This window comes from Oryzias melastigma, linkage group LG12 (genome assembly GCF_002922805.2).
Source record: "Oryzias melastigma strain HK-1 linkage group LG12, ASM292280v2, whole genome shotgun sequence".
Taxonomy (NCBI): Eukaryota; Metazoa; Chordata; class Actinopteri; order Beloniformes; family Adrianichthyidae; genus Oryzias; species Oryzias melastigma.
Genome location: NC_050523.1, coordinates 15,596,595 through 15,612,001, shown reverse-complemented (window position 1 = coordinate 15,612,001; position 15,407 = coordinate 15,596,595). Strand labels below are relative to the sequence as shown.

At 38.8% G+C, this 15,407-nt stretch overlaps 1 protein-coding gene across 1 annotated transcript in view; it reads right to left on the bottom strand.

The window, feature by feature from the left end:
• Positions 1-15,407, bottom strand: part of LOC112163390 (RIMS-binding protein 2) — an 83,600-nt gene that overhangs the window by 15,942 nt on the left and 52,251 nt on the right. The window contains exons 7-15 of the mRNA XM_036214618.1: positions 13,697-13,747; positions 10,244-10,445; positions 8,088-8,245; positions 7,900-7,979; positions 7,586-7,695; positions 2,906-3,715; positions 2,734-2,757; positions 1,716-1,867; positions 3-196 (exon numbers count right to left, since the gene is read on the bottom strand). Coding sequence (XP_036070511.1) covers positions 3-196; positions 1,716-1,867; positions 2,734-2,757; positions 2,906-3,715; positions 7,586-7,695; positions 7,900-7,979; positions 8,088-8,245; positions 10,244-10,445; positions 13,697-13,747 — 1,781 coding nt within the window. The remainder of the gene's footprint in view (positions 1-2; positions 197-1,715; positions 1,868-2,733; positions 2,758-2,905; positions 3,716-7,585; positions 7,696-7,899; positions 7,980-8,087; positions 8,246-10,243; positions 10,446-13,696; positions 13,748-15,407) is intronic.

Here is a 15,407-nt window from a genome sequence, read left to right as displayed (position 1 = left end):
GAGGGTGCATCGGTGGAGGCAGGGCAATTGGTGGTAGAGGCACAAGCAGGTTGTTTGGAATGACGGCGACTTGTGAGTCCTGGGATTCTCCCTGCAGTGACAGCGTCCTGACGATGACCTCTCTGGCCTCCATGCACTGAATCCTCGACAGTTCAACAGTAACGTAATCTGCCATGGGGAACAACACCTCCGCTATCTGGAATTAGAAAAGAAAGATGAGAAATTGTTAGCGATCGATTGAGCACCAAATTAAAACAAAAAAGTTTTACTATTAGATAATTTTTTAACCCTTTAACACCTGAGGTGTCGCCAGTGACGCTTAAACTTAAAATCTTTAAAATACCATAACTTTTCAACCGTTAACAAGATCAACGAAATTCCAGAATTCCTGATAGAGAAAAGCGAGAAACAAGAGCTATCATAATCAGACAGGGGGAATCAGGGGCGGGGCTACTCAGCTCAGCACCAAAAGCCACGCCCACCCAAAGGAGATTTTAAAAACAGAAGCTTCACATCAACATGAAAAATGGTTTAGGTTGTGATTTTTTTTTTAATTTAAATAAATTGTCATAGGGGACTTTAAATGTTTCAATTACCTCTAAATCCACTAAAACTGCAAGAAACCTTTCATAGGAAGTATACAAAGTCTTTTATTATATTAAGTGCTTTATTAAGTGTTTTCCTCATTGTTTCTGTTGCCAAAATTGCTAATTTTACAACAATTTGCAGACATGTGGTTTTAAAAACATATTTTCATAATGAAAGCATAACTGTTCTAAATCAAAAAGTGGATTTATTCTATGTTTTTTTATGTTTAATTCTCCAACATGTGTTCAAGTGGCCACTTGCAATGAAAAGTCCATGTGAACGTGCATTTTTGGCTTCCACGTTCAAAACTCTTGTTCAGGCTCTGTGGAAAACACACGTCCATTCAACACGAGTTGAGAGTTAAACTGGTTGGACTTCGATCCGTCTGGGCCTTGGATTCGGTAGTGACGTGTGGATGGCGTTCCTTTTCATTCATGGAAGTGCCAAATGTTTGAAAATTGATCATGAAGAAGTTAATAATTGCAGTTTGTGGTTGGCTAGAGTTCATATATGAGAACAGAGCTGTGAAAGCAAAAGTTTGGAGCAAATTACACCAGATTTGCACCACATAGACATTTCGCGCTCAGCCGCTTGCAACTGGAGGTGGTGGACATGCACTACAGTCCAGTATGGCCACCATAAGCTCAAGGTGTTCAAGAATGAGTGTTTAATGCGTCCCTGAATGCGCGTCACTATTTTTCAGCATTTGATTAACTTTCAGGTTCTGAACAATTTATGGTTCAGTCACCAGAGGGAGTGAGAGCCCTTTCTGAGATATTCACAAGTCTTAGAACAAGCAGTTGTGCACTAAACACTCCTCACCAGCAGGTGGCAATGCTGCACGCACTAAAGCCACTGATGACATAATGCTTCAATCAGACGGGCTGATAGCATCCCATCTGTCCAATACATTCTTGTTTTGACCAAATTAAAGATGATTAAATTACTCAAAATATGTTGAATTCAAAAATCCTAATTCAATAATGTTGTCTTAGTCATAACAGCAAAAAAAACTAATCATACAGCGTTCATAATAATGAGAAACTAAATTACTATGTATGAAAGACGATGTGTTGAAGCATGTAAACATGTCTGCTTGGAGTGACATTACCCAGATGCTCACTTACCCTCTGTCCTTTAGTGCAGACTGCGTAGCCGATGACATTTGCCCCGTTAGACGTGCCCGTGGGAGAGAGCATGGGAGGCTTCCAGCGAACCTGTAGGACCCCCTGGGCTTGCCCACAGAGCACCTGAACATCCTGTGGAGGCATCGGTGGGCCTGGAAGGAAGAGAGAGAGCTCTTGTAAGAAATCAGAATGAATAATTTACTCTTTTGTTATCAACAGGAGTCGAAAAGATGTGGGGCATTCTTCAATGCACGGGGAAGATACACACAGACGAACCATGCACAAAAACGCCAAAGGAAGTGGAAAAACAAATGTAGAATGTGATCTCATTGAAAACTTTTCAGTGTTTGAGGAGAGGCTCGTTCTTTTTACTTTGTGGAAATACATGCAAATACCTGACGTAAGTGGTGGAGAACATTCACAAGACAGAGTGATTTGATCTGAGGGATGAGTATTTAGGCTCAGCTATTTCATACCTACTCTCAGCTGTAGAAAGAAACCTGTCTTTTAAATACATTTCCTTTGAACAAGCTGCATTTCTTCTAATTAAGTGTTTAAATAAAACTATTAAGACTATTAAAACAAAAACATAATAAATTAAAGTTTTGTTTGTTTTCTGGCACCAATATACAGGAAAAAATAGTAAAAATTTGATTTATCCCCTTTAAAAAAATCTTTAAAAAATCTAAAGTGGTATATACTACATAAAAATGACACAAGTCTGGCTCAACAGGTTATATCTTATGATATTTACCCTGATACACTGGTCAAAATTGCAGTTTTTATCTTCTAGACCTCATTTAGATTTCAAAATAAGAGCACTTGATGGCAAATGTTTAATATAGTGGAATCATAACCAAATGCCTTTTTGCCCACATGCATTAAGTGCCTGCTCATTCTTAAAAAAAAAAAAAAAAACAGTAGTGATAGTGCTTTGATAAAGTGAAAAACTAGTGACATCAGTCCATGCACGTATAGTGCTAAAACATCCAAAAATGAACTGATGTTTTATTCTGACCTTGTATGAAAAAAGTTGTTGGACCTGGACAAAATATATTACACAACAATAACAGAGTAAGGTATTGGAATCCCAGAAGAATTACAAATATTTCCAAAAAAAACAAAAATTACAAATATTATTGTAAAAGTTAATTATTTGAGTTTTATTAGATCAAATAAACATGTCTAACCTGCTGCCTGTGTGCAAAATTCCACTCCAGCTTCCTTCCTCTCTCGCTGCTCCAGAGGCAGTTGCCATGGCATCTGGTGGGGCTGTGCCACCACCGTCACTTTGTACACTGTCAGAGGCTTCAGGTTATGGAAGCGCAGTCTATACCTTCCCGACTTTACCACAGCATGTTCCACCCCATCTAAGAACACAGTGTGAGCATAGTTACTGTTGCTGGGCAACCACGAGAGCTCGGCAGTGTCCCGCTGGATGTCATCCACCCGTAGGCCGTATGGCGCCACCACCACGTTCGCCCCTACCAGCAAAGTGCAGCGCAGCTCGTCTGACAAGCCACGGTCGGTGGCGCTCTGCACTGACACGCGATAGACACAGGCATCAATATCCAGCTTCTCCAACAAGCACTTGGTCCGACTGCCGTACGGCAGGCTGGCACGTATCTCGCCATCTACCAACACGTTGTACCCGGTGATGTTTCCCCAGCCCAAAGGCACTACTGGAGGCTCCCATGCCACAATGACACTTCGTGCCAGCTGCTTGATTAGGTTGATCTTCCGGGGGTAAGGCACAACATCTTCAGCGAGGTCCTCGGGATCCAAGGTTCCCCCTGTCCCGTTGCTGTACGGTACCAGGGCGTTACTGGAGCCTAGGAGGCCATCCTGGGAGGTGCCACCATCCACTGGCACTAATGCAAGGGGTTGGTGGTCCAGAGGGCCCAGGTCATCCCCTCCCTCCCCAGTTGGCTTTTCTTTATCCTGGACAAACTCCACAAAGTTGGAAGGGACCAGTCCTCTTTGACCATCCAGCAGCTCGCCTGAAAAATCACAGATTTTATTATAAATTAGAGGAGAAAAAAAATCTGTAGTGCAAGATAGAAGATCAGATCAAGCTTTCTACAAATTAAGACCATTTATGAGACTTTTGTAAGGCCACTTAGAACAATGTGTTACCTTCATGGCTAAACTAGATAAAAGAGCAGTGAGGCTCAAACGTAAGCCTTCTCCACTTGTGTCAACCATGTGGAGAATTAACTTTTATCCCACCAGGCCACCATATTGAATCTGCACTTCATCGTGTCACTCCTACACATTGTCACTCCCAACTCGTCATTTATGGACGTATGGATCAGGCCCTGACGTTTTGGGTGACCCCAACTTGTCGCTTTATGACGAGCGGACTGTTCCCATTAAATCACAGGTCTCCAACCCTCTAGAATGGATGCGGAACCGGTACCGGGTTAGTGTACCAGTCCTTGTCCTGAGGGTTGGGGGCCCCTGATTACCGTCTGTGGCCCAGCACCAACGTCCCTTTGACTGGTACCAGTTTGCGGTTCGGAGGTTGGAGACCCCTGATTTAATGGGAACAGCCAACACATCAAAAAACGATGAGTTAGGGACATCTAAAACGTCAAAAAGTGACACGGAGGAGGCCCGAACCATACATCTATATATGGCCAGTTGGAATGAGAATGTATAGGTGACTCATCAGACGTCAGTGATAGCCCATATATTGGTCGTCTGTGACAGGGATAGACAACTCCAGGCCTCGAGGGCTGCAGTGTCTGCATGATTTCCAGAAATCCAAGCCCTACTCATGACTGGTTACCTGGTTCAGGTGTGTCCAGCCAATTAAAACGTGCCATAGCAGGGTATGTTTAAAAAAAAAACATGCAGGAATGCAGCCCAAACTGCTATTTTTTTCTTTATATTTATGTCTAGGTTATACCAAAAAAAGCATGTTTATCATAATAGCTGCGGTAGCATAAAAATAAATTAGCATCTTAGTGTTTGTCTATGGGATTTTGACCTTCTTGGAACCAAACGACACTTCCTGTTTGGAACACGAGAGGGGAGGGGTTGAGCTGTCCAGTGAATATACAATCATTGGAACAGGTGGCACTGTGGGGGCTAGCAATACTTTCTTTGTTCCGTAGATACTCTTCAACTGTATTTCAACACAATGCAGGGAAAACTTTGTTTACAAAAATGAAGACCTAATACATCAGAACAAACTTTTAAAGACATTGCAGGCCCAGTTGTAAAAGGAAAATAAAGTAGGAACGTTAATATTTCACAGATTTTTTTGTGGAAATGTTTCCAGCAAGGGAAGGAGTGAGAAACACCTGCATGTTATTCTCCAACATGTAGGATTTATAATTGATTTCCGAATGCTGCCTTCCAACTCCTCCCAGTAAACAAGAAACAAAACAAACTTCACTTAGTGCTTTTGAGCAGTTCCAGGAATATCCCAGAGGATTTATTTTGCAAGAAGAAAAAAAAAACAGATTAGCATCGCAATTTTACCCAAGAAGTGTCTCTTTAACAAAGCTCCCTATCATCTTGTCCTTCAATCCCCTTTTCCACGAGGGCCTGAGAAACCTTAAGACCATCTGTTTCTGCCTGTGTGTTTTATAAGCGTGAGTGGGGGTGTGTTTGTCTTTGTGTGTGTGCTGATGATTAAGCTGAGCCCTGCTGGATTAGTCATCATACTAAAAGGGACCAAAGTCCCATCTTGTCAACAGCTTGGTGTTGGGGTCCAAGTCTCCCTCCTGTTTGGTAAATACAGAGGCTTCTTCGCTGCGCCGTGCGACCTGAGCGCCTACCGCTAATGAATCACTGCACTGATACTGTGACGGGCTGTGTGGACTAGTGCGGTCAGGTGTGCTTCTGACGGTAAAAGACATGATAATTCTGGAAAAAGTCTAAACAGTCCCACTCTGATCAAAAAGAAAAAGAAAGTGAATTTGATTTTTTTCAAGCAGTGACAAGGTCACAACATGCCACGAGGCGTATGATGGGCAATGTCAGAATGACAGGAACATGTCATTCACAGCTGTCTTTACTGATTGCATCAGCATTTTTTTTCTTTTACTTCTGCATACGATTACACATATTGTGCATAAGTAATCTCACAACATAAATGCTTTTGTTATGAACATTATTTCATATTGTACTCCTCTTCCAGTGACATTATAATGAATTTGTTGAGGTTTTTGAAGCATGCGCTTCCAAATTGTCAGCGGGAGCTGTCACACATATTTTGACGACTTTGTCATTGCATAACAAAGCCTATTGGTGCATAAATGCTTTTCTGTTGTTTTCCTCTCAAGAGTTCTCGCCTACATCTGGGAAAGCAGTAAGGAAAACATCCTCTGCAGTATTTTGTTTTGTGTTTTTTTGGAGGAACATTATCTTTAATTCTCTCCCCCCTGCAGTTACTCGCTTTTCTTTAGCAGAAGAGTTTGATTTGCTGAGTATCTTTTTCACTGTTCATGATAAGTTTGGAATTGGAAGAGCTTAAAGACCCACTCTGATGAAAATTGGGTTTTTGGTATTTTTAAGATAAAAAAAAAAAATGAAAATTACGCTTACAATTGCACTTGGGAGTATTTCTTAGTAAAATAATTTGAAATTGGGAGCAGGTGAAAAAACATTGTTAGAAAAAGCTTGTAGATGTTACGTAGGACCTACAACTGCAAACCACAAACTCCTTTATCCTCTCATCTCTGATGCATCCAATCATAGACGACTAGATCCATGTACGTCTTTGCTTTTCTCGTCTGAGCTGGCTCAGAACTGTATGTCTGGATAGCTCTAACATTGTTTGTCACTTTTGTAATGTGACATTGAGGGTTTGAGGGGTTGTAAGTTAAACAAAGGGACGATGGGAAATGGGGGCAGGCTTACTCCCTGTCAAAACAGCCTTGCCCACAACTTTGAGGTAAATTTCTAATGAACTCTAATGAACTCTGGAGAAATGGTGTTCTAGAAAACAACAATATTTGAAAAAAATGGCTAAAAACAACATAAGCAAAATTAATATACACTTGTACACACATTTAACATGGATCAAAAGATGATCTGAGTGGGACTTTACAAAAAATCTCCCATGTAGTAAAGAAGGAAGTATTAACGCATTATAAAGGTGAACTACCGTACATACTTGCTATAATGTAAGTGTGAATGCTGTGAGCTGAAGATGCTAGAGATAATAGCTAAAAATGCTGAAACTGATAGCTGAAAACTTTGAAGCTAAAGCCTGCCAACATATAAGCTAAATGCCAACTTAACCAAAAAACTGGAAAAAGTCTAATTTTGAAAAAACAATTGGCATAATGCTGAAATCTTGGTTAAATGCATGATTTGCCTAAAGAACTTTAAAAACGGTCAAATTTTGCCAAAACAACTAGCATAATGCTAAAATATTAGCTAAACTGCAAATTTCCTTAAAGAACTAAAAAAAAAAGTCTAATTTAAGTCTAACAGCTAGCATAATGCAAAACTATTAGCCTAAAAAAACTGGAGAGAAATGTCTAAATTAGCCAAAAACAGCTAGCATGTTGCTAAAACGAAATTTAAATTCCAAATTACCCTAAAAAATCTCAGTAGTTCATGAACATTGTTGTGTCTCTGGCTGAGAGTATTTGCAGAAGTTCACAAGTTTCAAAGCTTTTGAAGGATTTGAGCAATATCTCATTCATTTCCTACGGGGCTATATTTTGCTCAATATTTTGCTCAATATTTATGAAGGCCAAAAGTACAAGTAGTATTTTCCTGAATGATTAGAACGTTTTGATACATCGCTGAAATCGCTAAAGTGTGGCTGAGTCTTTATGCACCGAAAAACAAACGTAAAGGAGCACTATTCACACAATAAAGTAAAAACAAGATTTTGGATGATGTACCTTCATAAAAGCCATCGTCATCCATTTCCCCATACACGTATAGATACTTTCCAGCCACAAGAGGTAGCTCTGCTTCCGGATGCTCATTTGGTCCATCGTAAGGGTTGTAACTTAAAAGAAAAAACACTTTTTGTTACTTAAATCCTCATGCATTCCTATGGATGATGGGATCCCTTGTTTGTTGCTTAAACTCAAACCCTCACACTAATCCTGAACAGGTCATCCATGCACCACTATGACACTCTACATAATACCATGAGAATTGGTGAACTAGCTTCAGCTTTATTGTTGCATGCAGTTATGTTCTGGTTTACCTGTAACGGGCAGTGCAGAGGCGGACCTGGCCGGTGTAGCGAGGTTTGGACCTTGGTGATGGACTGGCCTCATCCTCCATCTAAAGATTTATCAGAAGCATCACTCAGTATCATATTTAAAGATGTTAGGAATAGAAATAATCCATATTGAATAAATGCATTGACGTTGAATGTCACCTAAAAATCACCTCTGATGGAGAAAGCTGTGAAGAGCTGTTGGGGCGCTCCGTTATCACAGGGCTGGATGTAGCAGACCGCAGTTCTGGGGGTTTGGTGTGTCCTGTGGGTAGAATGCAGCTGAATAATTGGGAAATCAGGAGCGGGGGCTGTGTCACGCTCCCATTGCCTGAGAGACATGGATTGAAAGAGCAAATAAAGATGAACCGTCATTTCCTTTGCGACCATTTTCTGCTCATTGCACATCTATTGATTTCCTGATCAAACTACAGTACATTTAAAACCTTCAGTGACTGAAGATACTCTCATCTCATCAGTTATATCCATATGTAATAAAAATGTCGCTTAAACTTAGCGTCCACTAGAGCGAATAGACTCTACATCACTTATGCGTCACTGCAACACCTCCTGGTCTTTTTTGTAGCTTTTAGGAGAGGGCAAAATTCCCTTTCTGTCCTTCTCATCAACTGAAATTTCATTCCAGAAGGGAGCATCCCGACACCCCTCAGGAACTTGTGCGCCTAGTCGTGTGGAAATCCTCAGCCCTTCTGCCTCTTCCACAAGCACTCCGAAAGCAGGAAATGGGCCAACAGGTGTCTCGATCTTGAGTGAGTGGAACAAGGAGACAAAGAAACATCTCTGTGGGACGTGTCTCAAAGATGTTATTTTATTTATGCCTCCAAGCTCTGCTTTGGTTCCACCATCTGCTGCCCAATTTCTCATCTTGGTATGGTACCAACTGAACTCATCAGAGCATCACTTCATTATCTGCTTTCATGATTGAATTCAAACTTCTATCATATACTTAATGATGTTAAAGCCAGATATACTACAGTTTTACATGCTTAAAAATGTATGCAAGCTTAACAATGCAAGCTGCAAATGATTCACTACTGATTGAACAGGCAGAATAGTGTGCCCCAATTCATTTTGGAAAATAAGCACTACTGCAGACGTAGGGTGATTGATCAAACGTAACTGGTTGTGTGACTTATTGTTGTCAGGGAGATTGTCTTATTGCAGGATTTGGTGTAATTCTGATGTATTAATGCTGCCATAAGTATTTTCAGTGAAATTTTCTGACTGTTTACAGGGATACTGCCAAATGTTGGGAGAATATTGCCAAAATTGCTCAAAGAACCACTCCAATCGTCTTTTCAGCAAATATGAAGTCGTTTCCAGTGTTTGGTTTGTTTGTTTTTTTTCATTTCTGATTAAGCTATATATTTTTTGTCTGCTCCTAATCGACAATTATTTATATAAAAAAAATACTAAGAAATGCAATTTAGATCTTGATTTTCTTATTTGTCTTCCATCATCAGAAAAAGGTCACAAGAAGAGGTTAAAAACACAATTTTCATCGGAGTGGATTTTAAAGGAATGATGTCTTTTTATGTATCCAAGTGCCCAAATGATAATATTTGTGCTGTAATCTTTAAATAATTTACATAGGTTACTTGTCAATAGTTAAATGAATGCTTAACAAGGTTCCTAAAGGTTTCTTCATTTTAAATTTCAGCCTTTCAAGACCTTCTTAAGGTCATGCATGTTAAAAATTTAATTTCATAGTCTATTTTCTATTTTATACATTATTTCCAGTTGTATTCATTTATCAACATTTTATGATCAAAACTGTATCTTCGTATCTTGTTGCTTGTTATTCTTCAGTGCTCTTGTTTTTTAAACCAACTACTGGATGTTCAGATTCTCAGATTTCAAAATGTAGGACTTTTTAAAGGCTTTTTAAGGTATTATTTTCAAATTCATAATTCAATGCTTTTAAGACTTTTTAAGACCCCTGTTTAAAATACAGGAAATGTGGTCCAAAAACATCTTACTTTCTGAGTTGATAGAAATCAAGATTGCATACACATACTATTGAGTAATAACTCCAAACAGCAAGAGATAACTTAAAACTGATGAAATAAAAGCACATTTATTAACACTGTCCAGGTCCAGCTACAACTTCCCTTTTAAAATCTTAACATCTTCAATATCCTAAGATTTCCATCTGGACAAAGCACTTGTTTTAAATGGTCCTGAGTCATCTGATCCAGCTTTTACTACAAACTAAAAATCAAATGGTTTTGAGGTATATTTTGTTTGACCAAAAACAATAAAAATACATAAGATGCTTGATTGACATGTCCTGTTACAACAGACTCACCTTTCTTTGATTGGGCTTCAAATCCAGTGGTGGTGGGTGGGAGCTTTTCTCCTTGTGTGGACAGGATCTGGTTCTTGAAGCTGGGATCGGTTTTTATCTCCACAGGTGCTGATTGTAGATAAAAGTCCAGCAACTCTTTGGGAAGGTGGTTGAAGTTTTCACTGTATGACCTGCATATCAGTTCCAGGTCACGAACTTTGACCTTTAACAGATGAAAAAAGTGCAGTCAGGACGGAAACAAGAGCATGAAGTCAGTGAGGGAAAAGGACAAACCCGGAAGTTGAAATGGCTAATTTAACTGAATGCAGCAGAATGGATCCTCTAACAATCTATAAAATTTTTTAAATGTTTATAGGACTGTAAGTAACACAATTTAAGTTTTATGTCGCATTCACGACTCCCTCAGCAACACAGATTCACTTCCAATCCATCCACATTTCAGGCCTCAGCATTCAAAACTCTCACTGTCACATGTTGCTACACAAGTTTAAGCTTTGACAAATCAAGGACTCTGATTTGGTTTCACAGTTCCAATTGTTTAAAAATTGATCATAGTGGAGATATTGATAATTGTGGTTTGTACCCAGTCAGGAAAAATATGACATGACGTCTTTTATATATCGGAAAAGACCTGCAAAAGAAAAAGCCTGGAGCAAGATTCACGAGATTTGCACCACTACGACATTTAACACCAAGCCTCTTCCAACTGTAGGTATATGTGCAACAGTCTATGGAACTAAATAGTCTCACTTCCATCTCGTCATGTATGGATGTATGGTTCAGATGCACTTTTTGTTTTTTTGGGTGTCCCCAACTCATCGTTTTTTGACGTACTGGGTGTTCCCAATAAATCATGGGTCCCTAACCCTCGGGATGCAGTAATGGACGTGAAACTAGTATGGGGTTAGGTTTCCGGTATGCGACGCAAGGGTTGGGGACACCCCCAATTACCATATGCGTTTTTTCCCTGTCTGTGGCCAGGTACCAAGCAACCCTCGGACTTATATTGGTTCATAGCCCGCCGGTTGGGGATCCCTGATTTAAGGGGAACAGCCAGCACGTCAAAAGACGGCAAGTTGGGAACACCCAAAATGTCAAAAAGTTGGCACCCAAACCATACGTCCATATATGACGAGTTAGGAACGAGAAAGCATTGAATCTGAACACCAGTGTGTTGAATGGGCTTCACACGCCTGGTTCCCAGTTCTACCAAGAGTCTGAAAACAGTCTTAAAAACGTGCACAGCAACGTGTGAACATTTTGAACATGGAAGCCCAAAACGCATATATACATAGACTTTCTATCAGAAGCATAAAAACTATTTTTCCGACAACAGTACGTCATATTTCATTTAGTAAATGTTGCGAGTGTCAGACAAAATCCGCAATTACTGCTGGATTAAAAAAAAAAAATGTGTTGTTTATGACTACTAAGCATTAAAAGCTTGAATAATAAAGTAAATGAGGAAAATAAATGCATGACAAATTAAATACTTGTTATATTTGGACAAAAAGTAGGAAATGTTACAAAACTACAACAAAAATAAGTTTAAAAAAGACAATTCTTTTAAATCATGAATGCAAAATGATAAGAAAATGAAAGTAATACCTTTATTTTTACATTTTTAAGCATTTCTGGATTTAATGTTCCAGTGAAAATATCACATTCAAATGACATGAAAAAGTCTCATTTTGAATACTTGGTTCATTGTCACTGAGGGATTTAGTGTGAAATAAAAAAAAAACAATTTGTAGAACACGAGGCAGTGACAAGCATCTTTACTAACTGCGATGAAACACGGTTTGTGCATATTTTGATCTGAGATAAACGCAGGTGCACTGTAAGAGCTTATGCAAATGTACTGCAAAAAGCCCAGCAGAGATGCTTCTGATAACAGAAAAAAAAGACAAAGGAAAGAACTGAATCACGTTTATCTCACACTTTCTGATGCATGAGTCATAGAAACGCATAGTCAAAGTAAACATTGTCGCCTTTTGTTGCTAAACATTAGTCTCATTAAAACTCACATTGGCAGTGTGGGTGGCCACTTTCAAACATTTGACCCAATGTTCTGCTCCTATTATCCCAGTTTGTAGAAGGTAATTAGAAGTTGTTGCATTACTACTGTTACACATTGGCAGTAAGGGGAATTGTTTTCGCCAACATTTTCAGCATCACAAGAGACGCCTCGCGCTTAAATTATTAAAGCCCTATAGGTGTGCAGACTGCAATTAGACATGCCTTTTCTTTACTAATAAGGAGCAAGAATTGCTTTGACCCTGGTAGCAGCCGGACTCCTGCGATGGCGGCGCCGGTCAGATTAAAACAGCTCATTAGGTTTGGGAACATTTTCAGCTTTCAATATAATGACTCCTGGACTCTTGAAGTGTAGCAACCTGGTAGAAACTTTAATTTATGCAGTGGTTTCTCAGGTAAAAGTAAAGATGCTGTGATGAAAATGTGTTTGTTTGTGAGGGTTCTTTTTTTCGTTTAACATCTACTATCAATCTAGTATTTGCAGGACGGAATGATAGTGTTTTGTATCCCTACTTTTGGCATCGGAATTTAAATCAAGCACATCTAAAATACATACGCTCACATATATATATATAAAATACATATATATACATATATATATATATATATATATGTATACATACATACATTTTATATATATATAAATGTATGTATTCATGCTAATATGGCTGTTAATCACCCCGAAAAGGACTGAAAGGCTTTAAGGGCCTAAAACTACTAATGTAATTTCTTTAAGATATTAACCCCTTCATGCCTAATTTTATTCCTACTTATACAGAAATATTATTCAATCATTCTTAATTTTAAGGTGATGCTAAAATTGTCATGATTCGTGCTTAAATTTTGTCATGTTTTGTTTTTCCCTGTCAGTCCCACCATTTTCAGGTTAAATCATCCACAGCTGTTTTCATTTAGTTAATCAACCTCAGTGTATTTAAGTGTCTGGTTTTTCCAGTTTCTCATTGTCAGGTCATCTGTTCTGTCACGTCACTGGTTTGTTTTATCCTGGTTTTGTCATGTTTTGAGGTTTTTTTTTAAGTAAATCTGAGTTTCTGCCACCATGTCTTGTCTCCTGCATTTGGGTCCTACACCACCGTTCCTGACAAAAATAAGTAGAGTTCCTGATTTAACCGTAGGTTCTTAATTAAGACTTATGATGCAAAATGGCGAAACATTTGGAAGTTGTGTTTTAAAGACAGAGATCAATTTAAAATATTCAAAGTATTGTAATATACAAGAACATTGAAATACTTAGTCTTCTTGTTTTATTTTAGTGTCAAACTTTTTTTTTTTTTTCAAATTATTTTTAATTTTGTAAATTTGGCTGCAAATACAACTTTTTTTATTTTTATCCTGGTAGTATGAGGTTCTGTACATTTGAGAAGCGTGGCAGTAAACTTGTAAATGTTACTTTACCTTTAACAGGTGTAATGCTTCCTCATGCTCCTGGTCAGTTTGAACCCAAGCCTGCAGAAAACATGCACAAACAAATTGTGACAGCTGACAGTGTGACCACACTCCATGACATGGAAAAAGATCGCAGACAGCAGACAAACTGTCAACACAGAGCCTGGAAGAGGCTCACCGGTTCATCACAGAACTGCTACTTGAAGTGATGCCTTCTTCTGACAGCACAGCACTGATGACAAGTACCTGATCTATTTTAGGATGTGTAGTAGTCAAGAAAATTGCCATGTTAAGCAAACCCTTGCATGACAATAATCCTTTTTTTCCAGTTCAATAAAACAAGAGGATTAGAGGAGAGCTTTTTTTAGGTAAAAGAAAGTATAATCTATGGAAATTCTGCATTAGATAACTTCTGTTCAGCATCAGGCCAACAGACAATATGGAGCATAAAATGAAATCCCAGACAAAGGATAATGGTACTTCCTTTGTTTCTTAATGTCATTGACAATTATATTTGAACAAAATTATTTTTTCCAAAACTCCTATTTTGCAAAAGAAAAAAAAAAATCAATCAATTATAAACTTGCATTTTAAAATTGTACTTTATGTGTATACGTTATATGATGTTTATTAGGTATAAATATGATTTCTTTTTTTGGGCACAATTTTATATTAAAAAAAAAACTATTCTTTATCTTTCATCTGCTCTTTTTAGGCACAATTTATTATTCAATGCGATTAGTAATCGATTAGGTCACGTGAGTTGCATTAGTGGGGAATCACCCCAATCACGGTGCAATGTGAGCTGTAACGCCGGGTTCACACCGGCTCACAACTGTGGTTATTTACAGCATCTACAATTAATTTGACGTCGTCCATCTTGACTTGTCGCCAACTGCTCTCTGCCTATCTCTCATTGATTGTGTTTTTAGACACACAAAACGACACCGTAGTCGGCCCACTACGTTGATCTGTGTCTATGTGTGTGTCTCATTTATCAATCGCGGTATTTTATTGTGAAAAATTGGTAATATTTTGAAAGTTGACTGGATTTTCTCATGTGTCTTGGCGTAACTTCCTGCCAGGATCAACGCGGATTTCTAACGGCTTGCGCAAAACATAGACCAGAAGTTGAAACGATCGCTGCACAGTGCAAGCCGGCCGCAGAGGACCACGGTGCTTCACGTCTGGAGTGAACTAAACCACAAGTTAACAAGGGCGCAGAATGGAACTGGTCTCCGTTCCGCACCACTTTGCAGCGCTTCCTTGTCCTCTGTGAACCAGGTATAAGCTGATGACATCATCCGCAATTAGAATTTTACACCCATAGTACAATCACACGCACATCGCGCCACTTACCCGACACTTATTTCAAATGATTAGAAGATGCAAACTCGATCCAGGGTCAAATTTGTACTGATGTACCGCCTAATTTTCTTTAATGCACAATCAATTTACCACAAACTTATTTATATGAATGCATGTATTTTCAGAAAAAAACTTTGTATACAAGCTTTGTTTGTACAAAAAAAAACAGAATCTCAAAGATGCAGATATGTTACTATGGGAAAAAAAAAAACCCCAACAATTAAAATGCTGGAGACAATTGCATCATCAGGCTTCAAAAGTATTAATGATACATAGAGGTTTGTTGCGGTTATCATGGACAGTCACAAGCTAAATTGGCTAACTTTGGTATGAACTAGACCACACGGCTGCT